Source organism: Rissa tridactyla, chromosome 3 (assembly GCF_028500815.1).
Source record: "Rissa tridactyla isolate bRisTri1 chromosome 3, bRisTri1.patW.cur.20221130, whole genome shotgun sequence".
Classification (NCBI taxonomy): domain Eukaryota; kingdom Metazoa; phylum Chordata; class Aves; order Charadriiformes; family Laridae; genus Rissa; species Rissa tridactyla.
Window position 1 is genome coordinate 58,146,271 of NC_071468.1, and position 25,526 is coordinate 58,171,796.

Here is a 25,526-nt window from a genome sequence, read left to right on the forward strand (position 1 = left end):
TTATCAGCGAGCAGAGCCAAGAGGTGCGGGGGCTTGCCAGGCCCCAGTGTTCAAAACAGTCATGTTTACCAGGAATACATACATTAGTCTAAATAAAGGTACTGTACCTGTAGCGATCTGACATGCTTTTGGCAAGTGACAGTGGTGTTAAACAGGTTGGAAATAAAAATTCAAAGGCTAGACAACTATAGTTTGAAAAATAAAGGTGTGATTTTACGTATTGGAAAAAATGGGAAACTAAGCTGTACTACTGCTGGGTATTCGATTTACTCTTAAAATTTATTTGTAGAGATGTTTTCTGTCCAGATTATTCGTGTGCTGAAGTCTCACAAGGTCATCTAGAAGAATACATTTGCAGTTCAAGAGGTCTTCTCTTACAAGGATTGCATGTCCCACAATTTCAAAGGGAAAATATTTCTTTCAGTGCTCACTTACCAAAAAAACAGAACTCCAAGCTTCGCCTGCTGCTTCTACTTCTCACATAAGAAATAGACTTTAAAATCAAAACAACAAGCTATCATTTCTTGTAAAAGAGATGAATAAATGAAAGTATTCCACGTTGTTACCGGTTGTCGAATGATCCCCAAAACAGCATGGACTCTATTAACATGAATTCCCGTGTGAACAGCAAAGTAGCAGTAAGCCTGTCAGGGCTGGCACAGGCTGCTGATGACTTCTCTTTCAACTAGTTTCCCAAATTCCAACTGCCCTGTCAGCAACTTTTCCAACTTGTAAGTCATTGCCAGTCCCTATGTGAACTGCGTGGAGAGGTTAAAGCATTAGACCTTACATTTTGCTAGAAATCTATTTTTTTCTTAACCAAACCCATTATATGTTTGCTTTTCTAACTAATGTAATACAGTCTGCATCTCCATTTTGTATTATCTGCTAAACACATTAAGATTTATGGAAGAAACATTGTACTGAAGTGATTGCCACCTTAGCTGTTTTCTAGTATGAAAAATAGAAATATCCATGTAGATAATTTGTGATGCAATGGTATTTTCCAGCCATTGTTTGTTACTTGCTTTGTAAATAAATCATCAGTAGTTTACCAGGGGAAAATGTACTTTGATAAATTTAAGTGTATTCTAAAATACAACTCTATGGTATAAATTGTGGTTTTTTTCCTTTTTATTTCTACAGCCAAAATGTATTTCTTATTTTCCTTGTTAAAAACTCTGTAACAATATGCTTTTAATGTGAAATTGTTTGTTTCTGACACGGACTGCGTAATAAAGATTGAAGGCCAAATCCTTGTAAGTTGTAAATGAAAGTAACACATGCGTTTCATCAGTGTGTTGCAGCTAAATATGTAGCCCTTTGTGTCATCAGAATAGGAAACTAGATATAGCAGAAGTGCCTTAATTTTTTTCCCTTTTCTGTTGAAAATTCCACTGTGCTGTCATAGAGATTTAGTATTTAATTTTGTATTAGTTTAGCGGGATCTCCTTTACCAGATACAGTTAATCTCCATCATTAAAGTTTAAACCAGGGTTGTCACCATCCTAAGAGGTTTTGCATCTAATTTTTAAACAGTGTAAGATAAGCACTCAGAAGAATTTGACATATTGTTTTGCACTACACGGCAGTATTATTTAGATAACAAGAAGAACATAGAGTACACCAGAAATACAAACAGGATAGCATCATACAACATCATTACCATCAGACAGGTTGTGAGTAGTCTGCCATGCTCAGAAAATTTAAATACGTTGGATGACCATTTGAAGTCTCAACTGATAAATCAGAAATACATGTAATTCAACTTAAAATCATAGTTTCATGACTACTCAAAAGTTCATCAGCTTTCACAGAATTTACATGATCAATTGAAACCATTATTTGTTTTGTACTTAGAATGGAATGGAGCTCACAGGCAAAATACTACAACTTGCCAACAGGCAGCCTCGTATTTTTAAAGATATTTTAGGTTTCTACAGTCCAATAATTAATTGAGCAACCTGACTGTAAATATTTTTAGCAGTAATAATGTTGTTGTAGTCTTGATGGTCTAAGGATATGAGGAAGAAAATTTTATTAGCAGAGCATTAGCCAAAATAAGTAAAATGTCTTGGTTTTTTTCCAGAAGGCATAAATGTTCATTGGTAGTGCTTTGAAGTAAGTAGCATATTATTACACAACTTCTGTATCGTCTTTGGAAACCTTTAATAAAAATATTTGTGTTTCTCATATATTTGCAACATACTGTATTCCAATACACGTTGATTAACATGTTATGCCATATATTAATAACTTCGCTTTAAGAAATGCCGTGCAATCAACCGATACCAACACCATTGCCTTGCAGGTTCTCAGATGAATTATCTGATTGCTTTAAAGAATACATTCTATTTTTTATTCAAAAAAGGGGAAATCCCAATAGCTCATTATTTAAAAAAAAAAAAAAAAAGCATATAGGCAGAATTTGGTTTTGATCCAAACCACACGCGTCCCTCCTGTGCTGAGAACTTGCTGTCGGGGCTCAGCTCCAGGATCCAGCCAGGGCGGGAGCCTGCCTCCGGCAACAGAAGGACAAGGGGAGCAGAGAAACTTTCCATTTCCTGCTTCTGTCAGACGGAGGCTTCCCACCTTCTTTCCTATTAAATTAAACAGGCTGGGCACATGCCCAGGCACTGGAACAAGTTTGCCTGTACTACTAAATCCAGAGGCAGGGTAGATCCTGGGGCTACTGCCTGGGCCCAGGGTCCCTGCTGACCTGCATGCTACTACACAATTTTGGAGGCTAAAAGAATTTACTAGCTTAAATGCAGGCTGTTTTGTCCCAGTGGGTCTCGGTGTCCCAACAGTGTTACCGGGCACATTTTCTCTGTTGTTTTAGAAGAACTCGTCGTGTTTAAAAGACTTTGGTGAATTTTTCTTTATGGAGTGACTGGAAAAATTCCTCAGTCTACAAATTGATAGACGTTGTTACCTAAAACGTCCTCTAGTAAGGAGTCCTCGAGCAAGAGTGGATGAGTTGTGCTAAAATATTCTTGTTTTGTTGATATTGCAGGTTCTGCCAGATATTTTATTCGGGCATAACTATTTCTTATATCTGGAGGAAAAACAAAAAGGTGAATAATGGCCATTCAGTACAACATTTGAGCAAAACAATATGAATATGACTATTCAGTAAGGAGTAACGATGACTATTTTTATTCTCTTCTTTATACTGGTCACAATTTTACAGATCTTATTGTATAACTCTTCAGTTTCTTCTTTCCTAGCATGCTCATTGCCATTTTGAACACTTCTGAGCACTGCACGGATGGTTTCAGGAAATTACCCATAATGACTCAAGGTCTTTTGCCTGTGACAACTAATTTACTACCCACTGTTGTACACATGTGATTGGGATTTTTTTTCTCATTTTTTACATTATTTTGTATATATCAACTTTGCACATCATCCATCATTTAATACCCTCAATCACCCAATACCATGAGCTCTTTGTCACATCTGGTCCAGCTTTGACTATTTTAAATAACTGTGTGTTTTTGTAAACATTTTTACTTCACTGCATGCCCCTTTTACGTGAAACATATGACAAAAAGGGACAGCAACTTTCTGGGACATCGCTGGAAACCTCCCTTCCACTTACTATTTATTCCTACTGCTTGTTTCTTGCCTTTCATTCGGTTATTAATTCATGAAGGGCTTTTTTTTTTTTCCTTTATATCATTATACTTTAGTTTCTTTAAAAGCGTTTGGTGAAGTACAGCATGCAACAGGATTTTCAGAACTGATGCACACTATCTCAGCTGGAACACCTTTTTCTACATGCTCATCAGGTCTTCCAGTGACCTCTGAAATGCTGGGTCAGTTCTTCTTTATTCTGTCGTACTTGCCCCCTGTCTGTCTTTTCTACTCTTCCACCTACCTGGCTAACTGAAAAATCAGAATTACCCATCAATAGTTTCCTTTCCTCAGTATCGTGGTTTAACACCAGTTGGCAGCTAGGACCATGCAGCCGCTCACGGAGTTCTCCCCCTTCCCCTAGTAGGGCAGGGAGAAGAGGGAGAAAAGGAGGGGAAAAGGAAAGGAAAAAAAAAACCTCGTGAGTTGAGACGAAGACAGGTTAATAGAACAATAATAGAAAAGGAAAATAACAACAAGAACAATAATAATAACAGTCATGACACAATGTTGCTCTTACCAGTCCATGAATTGGTACCTTCCCAAGCAGTGTTCATGGATTCCCCGCCCTGACCAACCCCCATTCATATATTGAGCATGACATCTATGGTATGGAATATTCCACTGGCCATTCCATTGTTCTGTCTGTGCTCTGTCTCAGCTTCTGTGAGAAACTGAAGAGAGTCCTTGGAAAGTATAAACATCACTTAGCAACAACTGAAACAATATGTATTATTGACATCCATTTCACAGCAATCGCTAGAAAGAAAATTAAATCTTTCCCAGCTGAAACCAGGACACTCAGGATCTTCTTTTTTTTAAAAAAAGAAAGAGTTTCCCAACTGCCATGTATTATTTTAGTTCTGAAGTCTGTTTTAAAGTGCATAATAGTAGCTCAGCAATTTCATACCTGAGTTCTTTTAGAACCCTTGAGGGAATAACATCTGGCCCTCATTGTTTGATCCTATTGGAAAATTTGATTTATTCTAAGCCACTTCAGCTGATACTTCATTATGAGATGCCTCTTCAGGCTTCTGCTCTATGGAGGATTGCAACAAAAAAACTCCCTTAAGTTCCTCTGTAATGAACTCACATGTGAAGGATTGACACATCTTTTCATTTTTCCACCATGTCTTTAATTTCCTGGTTATTTATTGGACCCTTGGCAGCCTTCCAGTTTGTCATGCTATGTTTACTCTAGGTCATAATAGCATTTTTTCATATTTCCAACAAATAACAGGAGCAGTCAAAGGAGCTAAGTCCATAGCAAAAATAGCTAACTGGCCTATGATAACTGTCTGAGTCAGAAACTGCATCATCTGGAGAAATATCACACATGCTGGAGAAATAACTTACTATACTCAGAGATCCCTTCAAAACACCATATCTATGATTCTGCGATTGCATAGTACAGCACACAGGGCCTCAGTGAAGTTTTTGATATAGAAGAAAGGAAAAAAAATGCTCTATATTAGTGGCTTTGCTTTATGTCCATTCTGCACCCACATTTCTCTGTGAGTAGAAGTGAGATGAAGCAAGCTGCTGAACACACTGCTTTCAGCTGTTCCCAGCCCGTGTAAGCCCCTGGAGAAGAACTATTGCCCTCAGGGAGCACATCAGCTGACATCAGGAACTAGCACAATGACACAAGACAAGAGAATCCCACAGAGAAAAAAAAGATGATGCGAAACTGCATCAATCCCCAGGTTCCGTTTGTTTCATAGACACCACCTGGCCAGAAAGTAAATGAGCATCCAGACATAGTAAGCCATGTGCTGGTGTCAAGAAAGGATGGGGAGGTAACAAGAGAGAAACCACAGTAGGTTCAGTTCCCAAAGACAGATTTGCACATAGTAGGCAGCCGCATTAGGTCAGCCTGAGCAGTGGAGCATGGCCTGAACCATGATGCCACTTTGGGCAGTTTCTCCAGCCTTCAGTCTTTCGATGATTTTATTGCTTTGGAAGAGATGAAGCCCCACTATGTGAGTTTACATCTTCCCTGATGCACTATCTACCGCCTGGATAGGAAGCAGTGATAAATGCTGTTTATGATCCAAGGGAAGCTGCACAGACACCGCGCAGCTCCCCAGCAAGACATAGCTGGCCTTTGGGATGTAGAGCCATCTGCGCCCCCTCCAAAATCCCACAGTAAAATGACTCATCAGGTTAAGGGCAGGACATAGTGTTTTCTTTGGATGAGGATCTTTGCAACCACGTCATACTCCTCCTCTCTCTGCTAAGGTTTACAGTAAGGATCAGCACAATAACTATACACAAACCTGTATTCAGTTTTTAATGTAGCATCAAAATAATTCCACTGCACCAAATTCACCTTTGGCATTAGTTGAAGAAACAGAAGATAGTTTTTCTTTGCTGAACAATTCAGTGAAAGTTTTGGATTGATTTGTAATATCAGGCTAAGTTCCTGTGTGCTACATTCATGAGGAATATAAAAGCAGTATGGCTATAGGAGAAAGACAGACATTTGTTGTGTATTAGTCCAATTAATTACTTCTAATCCAACAGCCTTTTCTGGACTACACATAAATTTACACATAAGTGCAAATTCACAGGTTAATATGCTGATATTGGTTGCAACATAACACCCTGAGCTTGAAGAAAAATGTGTTAAAGCCTGTAAAAATATGGAACACTCACAGTATTTTTTGCTTCATAACACTTTTTAGATAACATTTTATTTCACTGTTCTTTTCATCATAAATTCAGAGGAAAAAGAAGTGATGCTTCTCTTCAGACTCTCATTGGTATCTCTGCAAAAAGCCCAGCAACAGGCATCAAAGGCGTTAACAGAAACTATGCATTTAAAAGGAAGAATCATTTCTAGAAAGGAATAGGACCGGAAAGAAAAGCATTATGCACCGAAGAGAAGATTGCTGCTGTGTTGGGGAAGAAGCAGCAGTAGGTCCACTGAGCTGACACCAGACAGGCAGTAATACAGCAGCTACAAAGCAGAGGCAGTAATGTTAAAGGGAAAGGGGTGGGGGAGTGGGAAGGGGAAACCTTAATAAAACAGCATGTGGAGATAACCACCTACGTGACATCTAAAACATGCCCTGGATTTTACTCCAGTATAGGTAATCCTGGTTTCACTGAATTTTCCTCCATGGTAAATTTACTTATACTATTCTGTCTGTTTTCTTTTTCTCACTCACTTCTAAATCGTATTTTATTGTTGATGTATGTTTGTTCGGGGCCTGTAAGAGATTTACTGAAGTTTTGCCTTGGTTACCTAAAATCTACTGCTACTAGTGACCTGTATTATTACTTTTAAACCAAAACACCCTGAGGATTTCTTCAAATGGTGTTTTGCTCACCCCTTACAGGCAAATTCACCAGGCCAGAGATTTGAAGGCAAAACCCAAATGCTAGAACCTTCTGTTCTGGCTTTCTACAAAACCATTCTGCTAATCTTTTACCAAGTCCAACTGATCCCACAGCGTGGTGTAATATGTTGGGTTTTTTTTAAAGAAAAGTGGGGAAGGAGGGTATTCTTGATTCAATGACTTTAAAGGACAGAAATCTCATTATATCCTTATGATACTTCTGTCCAAAACATGTATCTGCTACATATATTTTACACAGGGGAGCTACCTGAATTAGCCGTTGCTTCACTTCCTACCTATTGCAATGCCTTTTCTGAGAGTTTAAGGACTCCATGCTATTAGAAGCCACATCCTTGCCCATTGGCTTTGTATGAGGTACTTCTTACAGGGGTAACTTTGTTCTAGTGGATTTATTCTTCCAACTTTCCCTTGAGTAGATTCAAGGCAGAGAGGCAGGCTCCCCCAGGGCAGTTCAGAGCATTTATCACTGGGAGCTGCATCTGAACTGGCCTGAGGTTCAGCCTCATTAGGAAAAAACAGACCTTGCAAAAGCTTTCTACTTCTCTGAATACGTTAAATGAAACCCTTTGCACTTCTTAGTTTTATTCCTACAAGGCGTGGTTTCCAAATTTCCATTCATTGTGTAACACTTACTGCCAACTAGCCTGCTAATACCAGTGTCTGTATTGGTGTGGAAATGAGAACAGTATCCAAAGTTTCAGCCAAATGCATGAAATTTCAGAAATGCATTCATATACTAGCCACTGTCCTTCCTGCATATTTAGAGGGGGCACGTTCATCCAGGGGTTATATTCTCCAAGGGCTTTATTCACTTTTTCAGCATAATATCAGGAGCTCCTACTCATTTAATTGTTTGCTTTTATCTAAAAATATGTCACAGTTATTTTATTTCAGAAGTTTTTTTGTTCACAGATCCGTGATTTTGTATCTGCCTGTATTAAGACATACAAGGTTCAAATGAGCCTCCTTTATCAAGCTCAATCATCAAAAGCCAAAATAATAATGAGTGAACAGGAGTTTGAACATGAAACTGAAGCAAACTCTTCAATTTCCTAAAAACCAACTTCAGAAAATTAAATAGTGATAAAATAAATAAATGGTTTTTTTAAAAACTCTGTTAGCTGTCACATTCAAATTTAAAACTTCTAGCTGGTGAAGGGTCTAGAACAAAAGTCTTGTGAGGAGCGGCTGAGAGAACTGGGGTTGCTCAGCCTGGAGAAAAGGAGGCTTGGGCAAAACCCTATTGCTCTCTACACCTACCTGAAAGGAGGGTGTAGAGAGGTGGGGGTCTGTCTTTTCTCACGAGAAACAGGCGATAGGACAAGAGCAAACAGCCTCAAGTTGCGCCAGGGAAGATTTAGATTGGATATTAGGAAAAATTTCTTCACCAAAAGGGTTATCAAGCATTGGAACAGGCTGCCCAGGGAAGTGGTGGAGTCACCATCCCTGGAGGTATTTAAAAGACATGTAGATGTGGCACTTAGGGACATGGTTTAGTGGTGGACTTGGCAGTGTTTGGTTAACGGTTGGACTCAATGATCTTAAAGGTCTTTCCCAAACTAAATTATTCTGTGATTCTACTGCAGCAGACTGCAGCAGAACCAAGAGACAGAAACATAGGTGGTGCGACTGTGAATGTGTAATTCTGCTGCTACTTTTCCTGTTTGCATACAATTAACATGGAGTTTCTCTGTAACTCTTGTGCATGGTTTTCTTAGGAGAGAAGAAAAGCTTTCTTAAAATTATCCCGTATTCATATTCCAAATGACAGAGATAATGACAGCAATATAAAAATGCAACATAAATGCTTTATCAAATACTTTAAAAAATTAGTCTTGTGTTACTCTGTAAATGAACTGCATTAGGCCAGAGACCATCAGCACAGGAGGAGATTATAGATATTAGCAACAGCAAACCAATAGGAGGCCTCCTGGTCACAGTTCATCTAGTGATGATATTCATCTTCTCCATTGCCAGGAGTTAATGTCAGTGCATGAATTCTGATCCATCATACGCTGATGCTTAGATTTGGTCTAATCCTCTCTGGAAAAAAAAATCTCTTAAACATTGCATAATAACTTTTGTGTTAGTCAGTGTTATGCTACCACCGTTCTCTACTTTTATCTAATTGCATTATGATACATGGAAGCAATCTTGGTTTGTAGATCTTTCAGAACAACAGGGTTTGACTGTTCCAGTCATCAGACCTCCCAATACCAGGTTGTATTTATCCCTCTGACTCAACATGCAGGGAACTGGGAAGAATGCTTTCTTTTGCTGCTGCTTACTAAGAACACTACAAGAGAAAAATAAAATAGATATTTACAGAAAGAGGCAGTGACATTAAACAGATGTGCAGAAACACCCAAGGGATGCATCATTTACGTGTGAATGGTGCATGCCTTTAGCCCTCCTGTTCCCTTGTCTTTTGTCTTCTGATTCTCTGGAACATCAGACACAAGGAAATATTCCAATGAAGAAATGCAAAAAAGTAATTAAATTTGAACAGTCTGTATCATCTCTGCACTATTAACTAAAATAAGCAAACATTCAGCAATAGAGGTTGACTATGTACATTCACAGACTCATTAAGCAATGGGAGAGAATATGGATTATCCTGAACCATAAAGTGCACCTTATTCACAAATATATTTTTCTTCCAAAAGTGAAAAAGAAAACACTAGTTGTTAGAAATCTCGGGGGGAGGGAAAGCAGAAGAAAGGAGAAGAAAATTCTGTGCCTGGTAAAAATTCAGCCAAAATGTATGGAAGTAGAGATAGTTTTGCCTTCATTCTGTTTGCCAAAATGTAATACATGGAAGCACTAATCAGGAGAAAATTTTTATAAGTCCAAGAGAAACAGCAGACAGTCAAATTAGAAACTGGATACCAGTGGAAAGTAAAGTGTTCATCTTGTTGCCTTGTTTGGAGATTTCAGTGTTTGCAATCCCTATATGATGTATTTTCCAATCAGTTATCAGTCCTGTCGCAAAAGTAGTCAATTTTATCCTAGATGATGCAGATAAAAGTTTGGTACAGAGCAAAAATAGAAAAGAGGTCTTTCAGTTTGTTTGTAGAAAAAGGCTTTCAAAAGAACTCAGCATGATCTCAAAAAAACCATAGTTCTGAGAAAATCAGATAGCTCCAATGTAAGTCACTGCAAAAATTACTGAATGGTCTATGGAAAATCATAGCTAATCTTTTTTCATGTTAATTTACCAAAACATTGACCCTATAGTGATACCGTTTTTGGTCAAATCAGAAAGTGAGTAATAAGTAAGCAAGGAGGACAGGGACACGCCTAAGGGGCAGTGGCTGCAGGCAACCCACGCAGGGGCAGGAACCGTCCTGAGGCTACTGAAGTAGTATTTCGATCACTGCATCTGACAGATTTTAGTCGATTTCCAGAGCTTTCTCCCAGTACCTGGATCCTGATGAAAAGGTTGTGTTAATTGGCAAGAATTAGTCAAGACTGTTTTGCCCATTACACAGCCTGCCATCAGCGCCCTATTTTTTCCTGTTAATTTGGATAGGTGAAAGGGCCTGGTGTGGATTTTTAACATAACTTCCTATTACTCAAAACGAGAGTCAGATGCCTGTAGCACAGATAAGCCTCCCCATGCTGCCTTGACTTTAGTAAAAGCCAAAAAGAGAGGGAGTTCGTTCAGCTGTTGAGCCCCACTCTGCAGGTTGCCAGCTGAGCCCACCCCTCCCTTCCTTAGGTGAGTGAATTCACACAAGCCAGCTCAAAGCCAGCTCAGCTGCATATTTCTTTTGCAAAAGCATCTGCAATTGCACACAGCCATATTCTGGCCTCAGAAGAGACCAAGTCACACAAGGAGAACTGGGCTCATGAGGTCTAACTCTGCAGTGAACAATGTCAGGTCCAGGATGCAGCACCTCTTGTCAGAGATGACACTTCGGCAGGAAATCCCTCCAACTTTCCTCTTCCCCTACACAGAGCATCCTGAAAGTATATCGCCAGCAGCGACCCACATGTGAATCGTCAGTACTCAAGGTCTGAAAGATTCACCATGTTACCATTGATTGCCGCAGCCTGTATTGGCAACGCCATGGCATCCTCTATTTAATCAGTGGAGTAGCACTGCTGGATTCACAGCCCTCTGCAGTAGACACTTCTCATCACCAAGTTACAAACAGGGGACTGAGTGACTGGGTAGGAGTGATTTAATCAAAATCACACATATTACCTGTGTCTGGAAGTTGAACTTTGATCCTTCAAATCTACATCCAACATTGTACACCTTAAATTACTTTTTCCACACATACGCACCCTCTGCACAACAAAATTACAGACAGGAAATGTATTATTATTCAGAGTAGATCAGACTCTTTCTTCTGGGGTGAAATCAACACATTATGTTACACTGCTACTTCTAACTTGCCTGACCACCTACTGCCATGTCATACATCACTTCTTTTCATGCAGTATTGCTTTTACTGCCCAAAGAAAGACCCAGCATCACTTTGGGAGCAGGGAAGGATGGCCTAACTCAGAACGTGTCTGTGGAACATAAATAGCAAAAGGGCTGCAGTGTTGTCTCCTTTTGTCACTCTAAAATATCCAAATATATCAATTTTTTTTCTTATTTTCCACAGCAAATTTTCCTACAGGAGAGATCCTAACAGGAAGGTGGGAAGTCCAAGAGTAGCCCTTTCATGGCAGCCCCACCTATGAACTACATCCCAGTGGTTCCATAGGCTCCAGACTCCCTGAGTGTCTGTGGGGCTTCTCTGCCTCTCTGCCTGCACCAGACCCAACCTAGTCCCACCTTCTAGCTCAGTGCTAGAGATCTCAGAGAAGATCCACCAGAAACTCTAAAATTCATTCTGAGAATGTGAATGTATCAAATATAGCAGGTTTCAGTATAGCAACCTCTACAGGGGAAGCTTTGTCCTCAGAAAGCACTCAAAGTCCATTTATTTAGCAGGAAGCAGTTGAGGTCACCTTAAGACACACAAGCCAGACACCACTCTCCAAGGCTGTGCAAGTTTGGTTTCACTTGAGCTGTTATCTGCGTTCTTTTTGCCAGTGCCCATGTACATTAAAAAGAACAATTATGCAACCTGTTTTCTTACACATCCAGACTGTGACTTCCTCTGTCAGAGCTGGTCCAGGATTTCTGCCCTCTGCCTCCATCTTTGCTGAGGCACAAAGCTGCCCTCTAGAATTGCGATAGAAGTTCAGGGGAATATTTATGGTCTTCGAAGCAGTATTCAGTTTCTCTCTGCTTAGGGAAAGCACTCATGTAATCAAGGACTGATGAGCCTGCAGTAGTGCTGGGTCTAGAGACACCAAATTACATTTAAGGCCATTACAGACAAAAGCCACAATTAGGGCACAGGTAGAACAGGTCTAGGATGGGCAGGGACTCAGAAGCCAATGTCAGCACATGGACTAACCCTAGCCCGAATGTTAGTTGTCACCCTAACCTGAGAATGCCACCCAACCCCAAAATTAAAAGAAAGACAACAGCCTTTGCTAACCCTAAAACATCCTCTGAGATTTTTCTGCTACCTGGAAAACAATCTGTACCTTCAGCTCCCACTATACCAAACTGAATGCAACCCTAAAGACAAGTTTCTGTCTACTCCGGGCTCTCCTGTCTTAAATGGATCCCATTTGTTCATGAAGGACCTAGTAATAGAGATCCTAAACAATTTCTATCCTGAACCCTGACACAATCCAAGCATAAATTCAATCATGAGCCCCGCTTTGGTACACACCAGGGCCACAGCTAGGAGCAAAGCAAGGTTAAGTGCATGATGCAGTGCTAGCTCACCTCTGCGACCTCTCCTACACCCAATGTTAACCCTCTCTTCCTCTGAAACAAAAGCTAGTCTTAACTTTAGACTAATCTCTATCAGCAAGAACCACTGCACCGACTCTGAAATATGAACAAGAAACCCTGCCCAGCCTTAGACACAACTGCAGTCCAAGAGGTTTCACACAACGAGGCCAATAAACCAGGCACTTCATCCGCAGGCACGCTCCCAGGCAGAAATTAAAATGCAGAACTAGATCGGCTAATCCAAGCTGGGCCCAGATCCACAAATCAGCATCATGCCAGAGAACAGCTAGCATGGGTGCTAACATCTGGAGGAAAGGCCTGGACACATCGTCTCTCATTCCCCTGGCCCAGCACCCGGATCTGATGGGGGTATGGCCTGACCGGCTTGCCCTGCCGTCACTCAGGGCAGCCATGCTCCAAAACCAGCCCGTACCTTCTGCACCTGGCCTTTGGTCACAGGGGTTATTTCACACTCAGGTGTTTGTATGAATAGAAACTTTGCCTTCAGCATTCCACTGATTCTTCCTGGGACTAGTTTCCTTCCTTTGTTTAATGAATGAGGTTCCTGCCTCCCCTTTCCAAGGCACACACATCATTTGTGTCACTGTCTCCAAAGTGCTGAGCTTTGTTTGCTGCCTCAGTCCTAAGGATTCTCACCTGCTTCTTCCAACCAATATCAGCACCATAACTCATCCTTTTTTGTTTGTTAGAAAACCCCATTCAGAAACAGCACATAAGACGCAGCCACCCGAATTGCCTCAACTTGTCATCGGCAAGGTGAGCAGAATAAATTGTTTCACAGAAAATGAGTGATGCTCATGATGAAATATCACATCAAGCTGGAAAGGTGATGTGTATGTTTTACAGCAGTATGAAATCTTATTTGGGTTGCATCCTGGCATTTGTAGGGCGAAATTTTCAAATTACACAGGAAAGGATAGCACCACCAGGGTCATCTTCTTACATCACAGCATCTGTTGTAATTTATGAACTTAAGTGCTAGCCGAGGTGAGATTAATTTACTGTCTGTAATAAAAACTAGATTTAAGAAAATGCACCTTAGAAACGTACCTCCTTCTTCAGCAACAGGTCCGCAAGAGCACAGGTAGGCCTGTGGATTACCAGGACATGGCTGCCATTGCAAGGGCTGAGGACATTGAAGATGTTTCTGAATTTTCATCTGTCCTTCTCTGCCACACCATGACCGTGGCTTTTGGTTTTACCAGGCTTGCACAGATGTTTCATGAAGGACAGAAGCACGCCATGGTCCTTAACACCGGCATGAGAGCATTTTCCACAAAACAACCTCGGACTTCTCAACCCTTGTCTTTTAGGTCTTACATGGTCTACAAAATAGTTTTAACAAGTTACTGAGTGAAATTCATGGATGTTGAATAACCAGATATTAAAACCATCCCGAGACATCAGTTGTATGGCAGGTTGTGGGTTTCCACTGATCTCATGCCCTCATTTTTACACAGCCAATAGTTACCCCTTTTTGACCCCAGATTTACCGTCTCTCCTTTCCTAGCACCTGCCTTGGCCTCTCAGGCTTGCTTTTCCTCACAGAGCATCTTTTTCCTCAAACTGTACCTGGTTTCAATTCACTGCTTCTGTTTCAGGTCTGGAGAGGGCCCGTGTGCCAGACAGCATCTCCATTTTCCCACCTGCAGCAAATGCTGTCGCCTCCCCAGAAAACTTGCTCAGGTGTAGACTGAGACCATCACTCCTACAGCAGTAACGGCTATTTATCCTTTTTACATGGAAACCTGTAATTTTCTCCCTGGCTTGCTGTCTCGCCAGCAGCCAGCAGGCTGTGCTAAGGGATCATTTTTCTCCATCAGACAAACTTGCTGAGACCCTTTTGCAAGAAGCTGTGTCTTCCCAGCGGCAGTACAAGGAGAACTTGTGTGTCTGGCTGAGGCTGACACCGCTCTGCCCAGGAGTGGAAAGAGGGAGGATACACATTTCCCCTTCAAAATAACAGAGCAGTTTGTCACTATGCACAGTATCCCATGTACAACCAAGGCTTCTGTCAGCCAATTTTAAACATCTCCTGTTTTAAACATTTCCCCCTGACAGTAGGTACTTTCTTCCAGCAACAAGAAACAGCCCATGATAATGTCAGAAGAATGATGGCTGAGCATTTCCAAAATGTGGCGTGATGAAATAGGGTCAGATGCCAGGAATGACGCTTTTGCCCTCTGTGTTGCCAGGGAACATACTGACCTCCAAGCTCACAGGGACTGTCTGGAAGCCCAGCGAAGACTAGCATATTTTTTTTAAGTAGACAAAAGACAAATGTCCAAATCATGATGAGCAACTCATTTCTATTCTTATAAAACTTTGGAACTGGTTATATTTTGTGCTCCCACAGGAGGGTGTAAATCAAAAGCCAGAGGAAAATAAGAGGCGGCCCAAGCCAGCGAGGTGCAGTTTCATCGCTAGCATAAATGTATGGTGCTCCAGCCCCAACCACTACCTCTCTCGCGCCTGCACCAGCATCCCCACAGCAAGCATGCCAGGAAGGATTCTAAGGAAACATGGCATTGTTTTTTGTAGTGTTTGGCTTTCAGGCCCAGAAACAAAATGTTTGGCAATCCATGAGGCACGGAAAGCAAGAGCATAGGCTGAGATCACAGTAAACTCTGCAGAAAAACTGTTCCCGCAGGTTGTCTTCACAACCGTGTCTTGCAGGGGTAAAAAAGGGAAATCATCACTTGGTGAAAGTGAAGCTATAGCTGTGCGGGAAGGTGAGTCAAGCTAATGCTCTGCTCCTAAAAGGAAGAGGTCCCCCTCTTCCCTCCCACTTACGCTGCTCTTCTTCCTTCTGCTTCTGCCTACACAATCCAGCTGCCTCCCTTGTGATGGCTGCGGCAGGCACTGAGCCTCTTCATAAGCCAATTTTATTCACCATCGCAGTAGACAACTATCCAACTTGCTGGGTCTGTTCCTTGCTGCCTGACTCAGTCGAGCTGACAGAGCTGCCAAATGATGAGCAGATTAGCCTGAGGAGAGCAGTGGGAGCATGTAGGAGATTGGAAGAACAGAGGAGGACAGGGACATTCTCCTTTTAGGGCAGCTGACCTCTTTGACAAGATAATCTCTTAGGAAACACACCTTCACTGTGCTGATATCTGGCTGGCCTGTCCAGCTAAACTGAAACTCTTTTGACAAAGACCCCAAACCTCTTTGAATTGTAACAGGCTGCTCTCTGGGCTATAAAAAAAAAAAAAAATCCAACAACGTCTCATGCCTGTCAGAAGAGGCCATCCTTCCCTAAGGGTAGCTACAACAACAAATTAAAGAGAATTAACTAATTTAACAGCAGAGTTTAAAAAAATTACATTGCCAACTAGTGGAAGGCATTCCTCAGTCAAACCATTCATTGACTTTTACTCGTTCCAGACTATTCAACTTAATAGTAATATTAGTCCCAAGGGGAATTTGCTTGTTTAAAGAGCCAGAAAATCCTTATTATATAGCAGTAAACTGAAAAATCCGCAGTGAAAAGTAAAAAAAAGGCTGAGCAAAATGTTCTCTCATTTCAGTGTTTAATTGACAAGTGCAAACATAAGGCTCTCATTCTGCAAGATGTGTGTATCATTCCATTAAAATCAAGTCACATGTGTGGGCAACAAGCAGTAAAAAGGCAGCGCTGAGTGCAAACATTGTGCTTTGAGTTTGAAACCAGCGGAAAAAAAAAAAATAAAAATAGATTTAGCAGATAAAATACCAAATTGACATTCCATATACATTCATGGTGCTGCAGGCCGTGCCCCTGCCTGACAGATATCCTTGCAAATACGGCTCTATGCATGGCTTTCCCTGTCTACACAGAGGGTAATGGAATAGACACCCCCATTCCTCCTTTTGTCCAATCCTCAGCATTTGAATGCTTTGCACAAGAACACTGCTATTATTATACACGTATGGCATTTCGTCAGGTGAGTTATTTTGCTAGATTTGCTAGATTAGCGCTAGTTTCTCTTCACATGAGAGTGGGGTTTTCATATCCTCTTTATTTTTAGGTGGGAGGAGGTAAAACTGTCATAAGCAACTTCAGGAATCAGAATAATTTGGGCAGGTTGTAAGGCATCTAGGACACAAGGAGCAATAGAGTTCACGTTTCCTAAGGTATGATGTGATGTAAACTATTTGCCCTATAGAAATGCCGTACAGCAACATCCTCAAAATAGCCCTCACGCGTGCCGGATGGGGTACATAAACCTCAGACACCGTGGTAGCTATAATGGTTTCCCAAACAAATGGATTTTCCGCATTAAAGGCTGAGTCATCTAAAGTCAATCATTTCAAGGTAATACCTCAAGGCTGATGAACTGTCAATGGGTTACACGCATATTTCATTTTTACCTTTCTGCCAGCTTATAAGCCTCTCCCTTCGGATTTTTACCAGGAAGAAATAAATTAGAAAAATATTCATTTTTCCAAAGCAGACAGGTCTTGGAACTTCTCCCATAGCAAATTCAAGGAATGTAGTACTCTCCTCAACACCTGACAATCTTTTTTTCAGTGTTGAAATGCATAGCTTTTGGCAAGCTTAACTCCCATTACCCTTATGCACAGAGGAAAGACTTTCAGCCGCATTTTAGCTCGGAGCTTTTCTGTTCTGTTTTTCATTTTCTTTTTTCACCTCAGTTTTTGTTTTAGTGAATAATGAAGCTGGTTCTTAAAAATGCAAGAACGTGGCAGCTTGGAGCAGACCAAAATGAGATAAATCTTAAAGCCGTCAAGGAAATGCTGACTGACATCTTAAAGCGTCTGCTGCTTCAAAATGCCCCACACACAACAGGAAATACCACTTTGGCTCTACTACTACGAGAAAACCACTTTGGCTTCCTGTGAACAGAAAGACATGCCTCTCACAAATGAGGTAAGCCCAGGCTCTCATTGCAATTGGTCATTTCTGTGCCACCAAAAAAGCAAACCAAAAATAAAAAAAAGCCCAAACTCCAAATTTCAACCACAGTGCATGGAGTTCCTCACATAGCAGTATGCTTACGTGGACTCTCTTGCTACTTTAAGAGCTAAAAAATAGAAGTTTTTTTATTATATCTGTAATAGACATGTAAACTTACAGGCTCACACAATAGTCACAGCATGCCCATAATTTTTCCTAGTTAGAAATCACTTTAAGTTCTGCAATTCTACAGAGCTTTAAATCAAATGCCACCCCTTTTTTTTTCCCTCCCTCCCTGGCTGTCCCAAAACAGCTTTTTGTCTCAATATGAAGGTTTTCTCCAGTAAGAAAATTATCCAGGGAAAAAAAAAAAGGTTGTAGCACATCATTTATTCCTATTTATTTCTGCTTCAGGTAAAACCCAGTACTGAGTAAATGATCAGGACTAGATGCAGAACGATTCACTGTCCCCACATGAAACCTTTCCCGTCTTAGGAAAGGAAATGTGATCCCAGCTTATTCTTGTAGCTCGTGAGATCTATGCCACCAAAACAGAGAGATTCAGTTTTCAGAAAAGCCACCAGAGACAGGCTGCAGAAACAGCTGAAATTAGATACTGTCATTAGTCACTCTGAAATCCGTATAGCTGGACCAACAGTCGTGCCAATACTAAAAGGCTTTACTGACAAAGGAATAAGCGTGCATGTGCACACACCCATACCCACACATTTTCTCCAAAAAAAAATACAGAAAACAAGTCCCATGAGGCAGATTGTTAAAGACTTAGACATTCACTAGGGATGCACACTTTCCCTACACTATGAATCAGTAGCGCAGGCCTTCCATGTTCAGACCAACAGATACCGTTTCCCCTAAGCATCACCGAGCGGAGCACAGAGTTGTCCAAGTTCCTCCTGCCGTGGTGTCTCCCCGCTGCATCCACTAGTTGTAGCTGTCGGCTTGTGCACGCTTCTTTCTCCGACTGTGGCTTTCACATGGCTGCGCAGCCCCTTGTGATGAATCCAGCACCAGGTCAAAACTGCCACATTAATTAGCAGTGCTGGATAATCAGTCCTGGTTTACTACAATTTTCACTTCACATTTTCCAAACTTTCCATTTGTTTCAGGCCTAAATAGTAGCTGAAGAGAATGGAGATAGACTCCCAGCACCGCACTTGCATAAAACTCATACCTTTGTTTTCTTGAACACAGAGAAATTTGTTAAAACAACCGCATTGAAGTTCAACAGTTTTCTGTTATTTTCAAAGAGGGTGATACAGCCCATCCTCAGCAGGTTTTCAAAAAATCAATGCTTCAACAATAACTATCTACTCACCAGGTGAAAGAGAGTAATTTAAAAGCTGTTTTAGGCTAGGTACTCTTATCAAAACCAATAGTAGAGTTTGGGCAGTGGGAGGACATTTGTCTGTCTCTGTATTTGGGAAACCTGTTTTGTATATGCTTATACAAGCACAGCGTGAAAAGAGCCAACACAGAGCGTGCAGGTCACATAGTGCTTTCCTTGGTATAGTGCAAATCTACTTCAGCAAACGGCATCAATTAGGACTTTGCTCAGAAGTGCAAGGCACTGACTAGTCTGGCCCGGTTCGACAGGCCTCTTAAGCACGTGTTTGTTTTTAAGATCTAAGTGAATCTGCTTTTGAAGAAAAATGGTTTTTACATGCTTTCTTTCATGAGAAACTGAATGGCCTGCACCTGCAAGAGAAAGTTCAATTTGCTCTCCATTATTTATCAATTATTTAGCACCAAGTAGTTAAAATTGAGATGGATCAAGCGGCGTGTGCCCGGCAGTTAATTGACATCATGTCAAATGCAAGGGTTATCCCGCTCCCACCCACGTATCTGCTTTGAAGAATTTAATTCAGGAGCAGGACACTCACAAATGTCCACAGTCCAGAGGGTCTTCGGGGAATGGTGAAAGATAAAAAAATCTTAAAATGGGCTTAATTTTTAGGAAGTGATTACTCTAAAGCAAATTGCAACGGGTACTGAGTTTGCTTAATTTCTATCAACTTCTAGTTAGAATTACTAAAGTGATGAAATTACCACTCATATGACAATTTCCTGAAAACAATAGCTTTTTAACCAACCTGAGGTTTATGCCTGCTTCCCCACTTGGTCATTGTCACCCACTTCCAGGTTGCAGCTAACATTTGCTCCCCACTGGAAGACTAGCACCAGTTATTAAGAACTGACCCAATATCAGCCCTCACCCTCATACTTCTAAACCCATTTATACCTGAGGCAGTGATGCTATCCCCAAGCTTAGCCCTGCTTCTGCATTCAACCAGCCCCCATTTTGCCTGGCCCTCTACCATTAAAGCCGTATCAAAGGAGCCTACATTCTTCCTTCCGTTTCCCCCTTTTTATAGCTTACTGTCTGCTCCTCAGTTCTCACACTCAACGCAGCCTTAACTGCCAATTTTGGATGCATTGGGACATAATTCCATGTCTCTATTTTGAAAGGAAAGCTGCTGAGTGTTAAAAATACAATAACAACAGTCATACGTCGCTACACAGGTGGAAAAGACTTCACGTGTTCCCACTAACACTATTAATTTTTGTTTTCTCAATCAAGCTATGATAAAACATACAGTGTATAAAGACAGGTGAATATGGCTGCATCTGTATAGTGTATTTTGCTTTAAAAGATAAACTATGTTGAAAACTAATGACAAGGCATATCTTTATGAAATAACCAACAGAAGTGAAGACTGCCACCATTCTTGTAGGGGCATTCATTTGAGATCAGTAAGCTAATTCTTGTTTTTCAAAATTTAGCACTCTGCAAAGTTCCTCATACTTGTACACATGCATAAGATGCGAAGGCAAAAAACCCAAGATGTACTGAGGTCAATGAAGCCACAAAGTTGTAATCCTGCAGCAAAACCTCTTAACATACGCATTTTTGTTTGCCCACAGGGAAATTCCGCATTTTATAGAAAACTTCTTTTCCTGCCCTAAATAGTACAGATTTTCTTCATCTAAAACTCAAAGCTAGAAAGCCAGAAGAAAAACTTACAGCAGACACCCCAGGGTAGTCTCAGTTGTAGAGCCATTACTGTGATTCATAATGGAACAAAAAAACCAAAGAGGCATTTCAAGTCAAGCTGTAAGCATTCTCATCTGGGTGGGTCTGGTCCATGTGTGCCTGTCTACATTAGGAAATTCAGCATATATAAATATATAAATAAAACATATATACAGTACATAGTCACATTCATATAAGCCATAAAATGACATATATTTACAAAAATATTTGCAGCTATGTTTTACACTTTTAGGTCCACATCAGGAATTTAATTATTTTTTAGCTTCTGCCTTGTGAACTTGATCACCTTCCCGAGTAGGAATCTGGGATGGACTTGTACCTTATACAGTCACAATTGTCAAAAATAAGAAAAAGAAAATAATCTTCCAAGGAATTCTGCCAAGTCCATAAGAAAATTTGAAACTTGTTGAAGCATTAGCTGCCTCACTGAAAAGTAAATTACATGTTAGCAAACATTGAGAGACCTTCTCTTCTTCATGTAGAAAGACAGTACCTTGGTCTAGTCCATAAATAAATTTGAAACTCATAAAACATCAGGCAGAGCCCAAACTGTGTGCCTGACAGCTGTCTGTAGTATAAACTCATGCGTAATTACTAATCTATTTGTCTCTGTTTAAACTGGTAGAGAGGTGAAAGTGAGTGAATGTAGAGATGAAAATGCATACATCAGGTTACCTTACAGAGTAAAAAGGTAGAGAGTAGACTACGTCCTGTTGGCATTGTTGTAGCTTCCTTTAACAGTAAGTTACATGGTCAAAACAACCCCAAGGATCTCACATTCATACGGTTCATATTATACAGTTCTGTGACTTCCAGGAGTTGGAAATATTTAATTTACTTCTCCAAAGATGGAAAAACATTTCTTTGCTGCTTCAAAAAACAGTCGTCTTAGGTATGCAGCCCACGTTCAAGCATGCTTTTTTAATTTGGGAGATTTGCTTTTTCGACATGAAGTAAGTTTTGCAAAAGGAATTAAAGCTTTGGAGAAGGGGTTGTTTTCATTTCAGAGAACGCTTGGAAGAAACAAACCTCAAAATGCAGCAGTTTAAAGTGCCTGTACGTGAAGTCCCGTGGGGAAAAAATTTTGCCATGAACCATGGCCTCAGATAGCACTTTCAGCGATAGGCTGTGGAGTTGTCTCTTGCTCCTCGCTATTCTCTGTGGACGCGTCCTGGACCTCTTGCTGCTGATAGATATCTTGGACCAGCATGATGTTTGTGTTCCTCCACTCTCTGTACTTCATTGCCGTCAACTTTGGGTCCTCTAGCAACTGGTTGATTGTGGCCAGGTCATGTTCCTTACACTAGGAAGAGAACAAGTGGTTATTTCCCACAGAAACTGTCGAGTTCATTGTCCGTAACAAAAACAGTCTGGGAACATTAGAGAACCATGTTCCAAGGAGTTGGCCAATTATCCATCCTCCTGGTAACTTGTTCCCATTTTTAGAATGTAGATCATTAAAGTCCATAGCAGAAATTCGTCCCAGTTGAAGGCAAGATTACGACTCCATGTAAATATTTTTTATTTTATAGGATTCTTTGCAAAATTTCATGACAGAGAATTCATGTGAAAATTAGACAGTTATGCTGTTTCACAACACGTTAGTACTTGCATGAAACTAGACACCACAGCACTTACTTCTATAATTCACACCAATTCCAGCTTTTTCAAAAAATACTTATTCCCTGACCATATTATAAATCTCTCTTCTCTGGGAGCCAGAGAGAAAATAATTTTGATTAAAATCTCTGCACTGGCAGTAGAGTTTCTAGGTGGCTAGAGCACATGTGGCTGCTAATATATTTACCGCCAGCTACTACTAACAAATCTGGTCTCTACTTTTAGACAAGAGCAGCTCAGACCGTATATTGCAGGCACCTTGCTTCAATCATAAGACGCGAACAGTCACTGATACAGGGATACAGAGATCCTTTAAGTCACGATCATAGAATGGTTGAGGTTGGAAGGCACTTCTGGAGGTCATCTAGTCCAAAGCCCCTGCTCAATCGGGGACACCCAGAGCAGGCTGCCTAGGACCACGTCCAGATGGCTTTTTAATATCTCCAAGGATGGAGACTCCACAGCCTTTCTGGGCAACCTGTGCCAGTGCTCAGTCACCCTCACAGTTAAAAAGTGTTTCCTGATGTTCAGAGGCAATTTTCTGTGTCTCAGTTTGTGCCTATTGCCTCTGCTGCTGTCACTGGGCACCACTGGAAAGAGCCTAGCTTCTTCCTCTTTGCACCTTACATTCAGGTATTTATATACGTTGATGTCCTCACGTTTTCTGACACAACAAACCACTTTGCTTTTCCAGCCCTTATTGCCTACCATGCAGTGGATCACAGGATAGAGAAGCCCCAGTTAACAGCTACAATTTCTTAATGGAGGCACCATGCTGCACTAACAAACCTGTACTGCTTTTTCCTGGTTCCATTCCCCACGGTCTGTGTGTGAAAGCAATGGAATAGTTCTCACCATCTTCTCCTGCTGCCACGACTTTCATCAAGCCTGAGAACACTCTGTGCTAGTGGCTGCCTTGAAAATATTCCCAGACATTTGTGATGCTTCCCAATAGTAGCAATTGGCTGCTTACACATCCATATCCCAATACTGGTCTAATGAACTATCAACTACTCTGATCTCTGTGATGCCCAAGCTGCTTTTGAAACAGAAAGGCTTGTTCAACTGTTGGTTTACACAGGTCCTACCCTCCAGACCAGCACTAGCCCTCCTAAGAGGGCTTCTGGCATCGATGCAGAGATATGAGCGGTTATCCTAAGAGAAGAGGAAACAGGGAGGCAGAAGGGACAGAATAGTATTCCCAGCAGACAAACTTGGTGTCAAAAAGCCACGCTGTGGAATTTTTCTGCAGCACTAAATCTATTTCCCATATTCATTAAGCCTGTGATACATTTGCACACAGCTTCCCTCTCTTCCAAACTATCCAAAGCATGTTTTTTTAATGATATATTGTGACAGCAACATTAATCTGTTCTTAAAGATGTGGAGTCAAAATTGCACTGAATCTTGCATAAATCACTTGTCTCAAACTAATAGGGTTTTAATTAAAGCAGAGTAAATGTGGTCAGATGAAAACCTTTCTTGATTTTTAAACTTCCAATAGATGATTTCCCATTATCTCATGTTATACGTTAAGAAAATTGGCTTTACGAGCACATAATCCCACTGATGCAAAGAATATGGCACTTTCCCACTGCAGGCATTTACCTCTCTGACAGGCTAACTTAAACACTACCATGTATAGAACTCTGTTTGTGTCTGTGAGAAAATGTCTGTGCTATATTTGTCTTGTCAATATTCCAATTTCTTAGTTTGAAGAAAGCAAAAAAAAAGATCAACACGATTTATTCATTATGAACATTTTAAAAATGATTTTTCCACATTAAATACAGTTGTTAGACAAGCCCAAGGTTATAAACACTGCTAATCACAAGTTATACGATACTCCTGTGCTGAATCAATGCAGAGCTGTCCTTGCTTATATCTGGCAGTAAGGCTTCTAGACTTCCATTCAGGTCCATGCTAATGAAATTGATTGCCCCACAGGATACAACTCTATTTAGATTTATTAGGGAGGCTCCTATCAGGGAATACTTTGCTTCCTGTCCCATAAAATAGGCATGCTTTTTAAACTAACTTTCTGTCACATGATGGGCTCACTTATTGCTGATGCAGATGAATGCTGCTATAGTCAGTACCATGTCACTGAAGACTCTTTGATAAGGAGGAGAGACTTCACCAGGTCTCACATGGAGCCTGGAAGCCCAGCAACAGGGAGAACGCCCGTATTCCTGCTTGTCTTTTCAACTGCATCTTCAGGAAGTTTAACACAGGCCGGAACGCCAAAGCCAAGCCTCCCGTTGCCACTAATAATCAAATAAATGATTGTGCTAACAGCAGATGTTTTTCATGCATTTCTCCAGCATACAACGCCTGAAGCCAAATACACGCAGTTGAAACAAGATATTCAATTCCTGCTTCTAATGTATACAAAAAGAGACAAGTGAAGCTCCAGGTTTACATTTATTCTTTCTTCTCCTTACAGTTTAAGTATTACGGTTAAGCTTTCTGCTTCCCTCAGTGCCATTCAGAAGCAGGCTTTGAAATCCCGTGACACTTGAAATGATGCTGGCAAGTAAACAGCCCCATAAATCCCTACACTCCAGACAGATTTACTGGCCCTTTCATGGAACGTCCCCTAAACCCCCTCCACCCCTCCAGTTCATGATATGTTTCCAACATAAAAGCAGGATGCTTTTGTTATTAAAAATATTTTAGTTACAGGAGGTCTTTACAATAGCTTTGGCACATCCTGTACATTCTCCAATAATCACATAAGGAAAACTTTTTTTGGCTCAGGGTCATTTTCATGTCCTTTATCATCAACGCACTTTGTCTGCTCTTCCTTTTTTTAAGGCTCCCCTGTTTAGTGCATTCAGCTGAGCTTGCACGTTTTCCAGCTAACTAGGAGAAGCTTGCTTTATTAAATTTTCCAAATGAGCTGGAACTTCTGCAAGAAGAGTCCCTTCTGAGCCTCTGCTTCCAGTTCAGATTTAACAACAAAACACAGATCAGTATTCAGAATGAAGTAGAAAACAATTTCAAAACCTTAACCCAATTCTCTGGGGCTTTAAGTAAATATGTAATTATAGTTTGGCTGAAGCCTTAGGTTTGCTTCTTTTTTCAGCCAAACAG

General features: G+C 40.8%; 1 protein-coding gene across 7 annotated transcripts in view; it reads right to left on the reverse strand.

The window, feature by feature from the left end:
* Positions 1–16,160: 16,160 nt before the first annotated feature.
* IPCEF1 (interaction protein for cytohesin exchange factors 1) overlaps positions 16,161–25,526 on the reverse strand; it is a 90,172-nt gene continuing 80,806 nt past the window's right edge. For 6 of the 7 annotated variants that reach the window (XM_054194677.1, XM_054194674.1, XM_054194675.1 and 3 more), the window contains one exon: positions 16,161–22,113. In XM_054194677.1, the coding sequence (XP_054050652.1) occupies positions 21,913–22,113 (201 nt within the window). In that variant the 3' untranslated portion in view covers positions 16,161–21,912. The remainder of the gene's footprint in view (positions 22,114–25,526) is intronic. The other variant, XM_054194679.1, reaches the window with a different exon arrangement.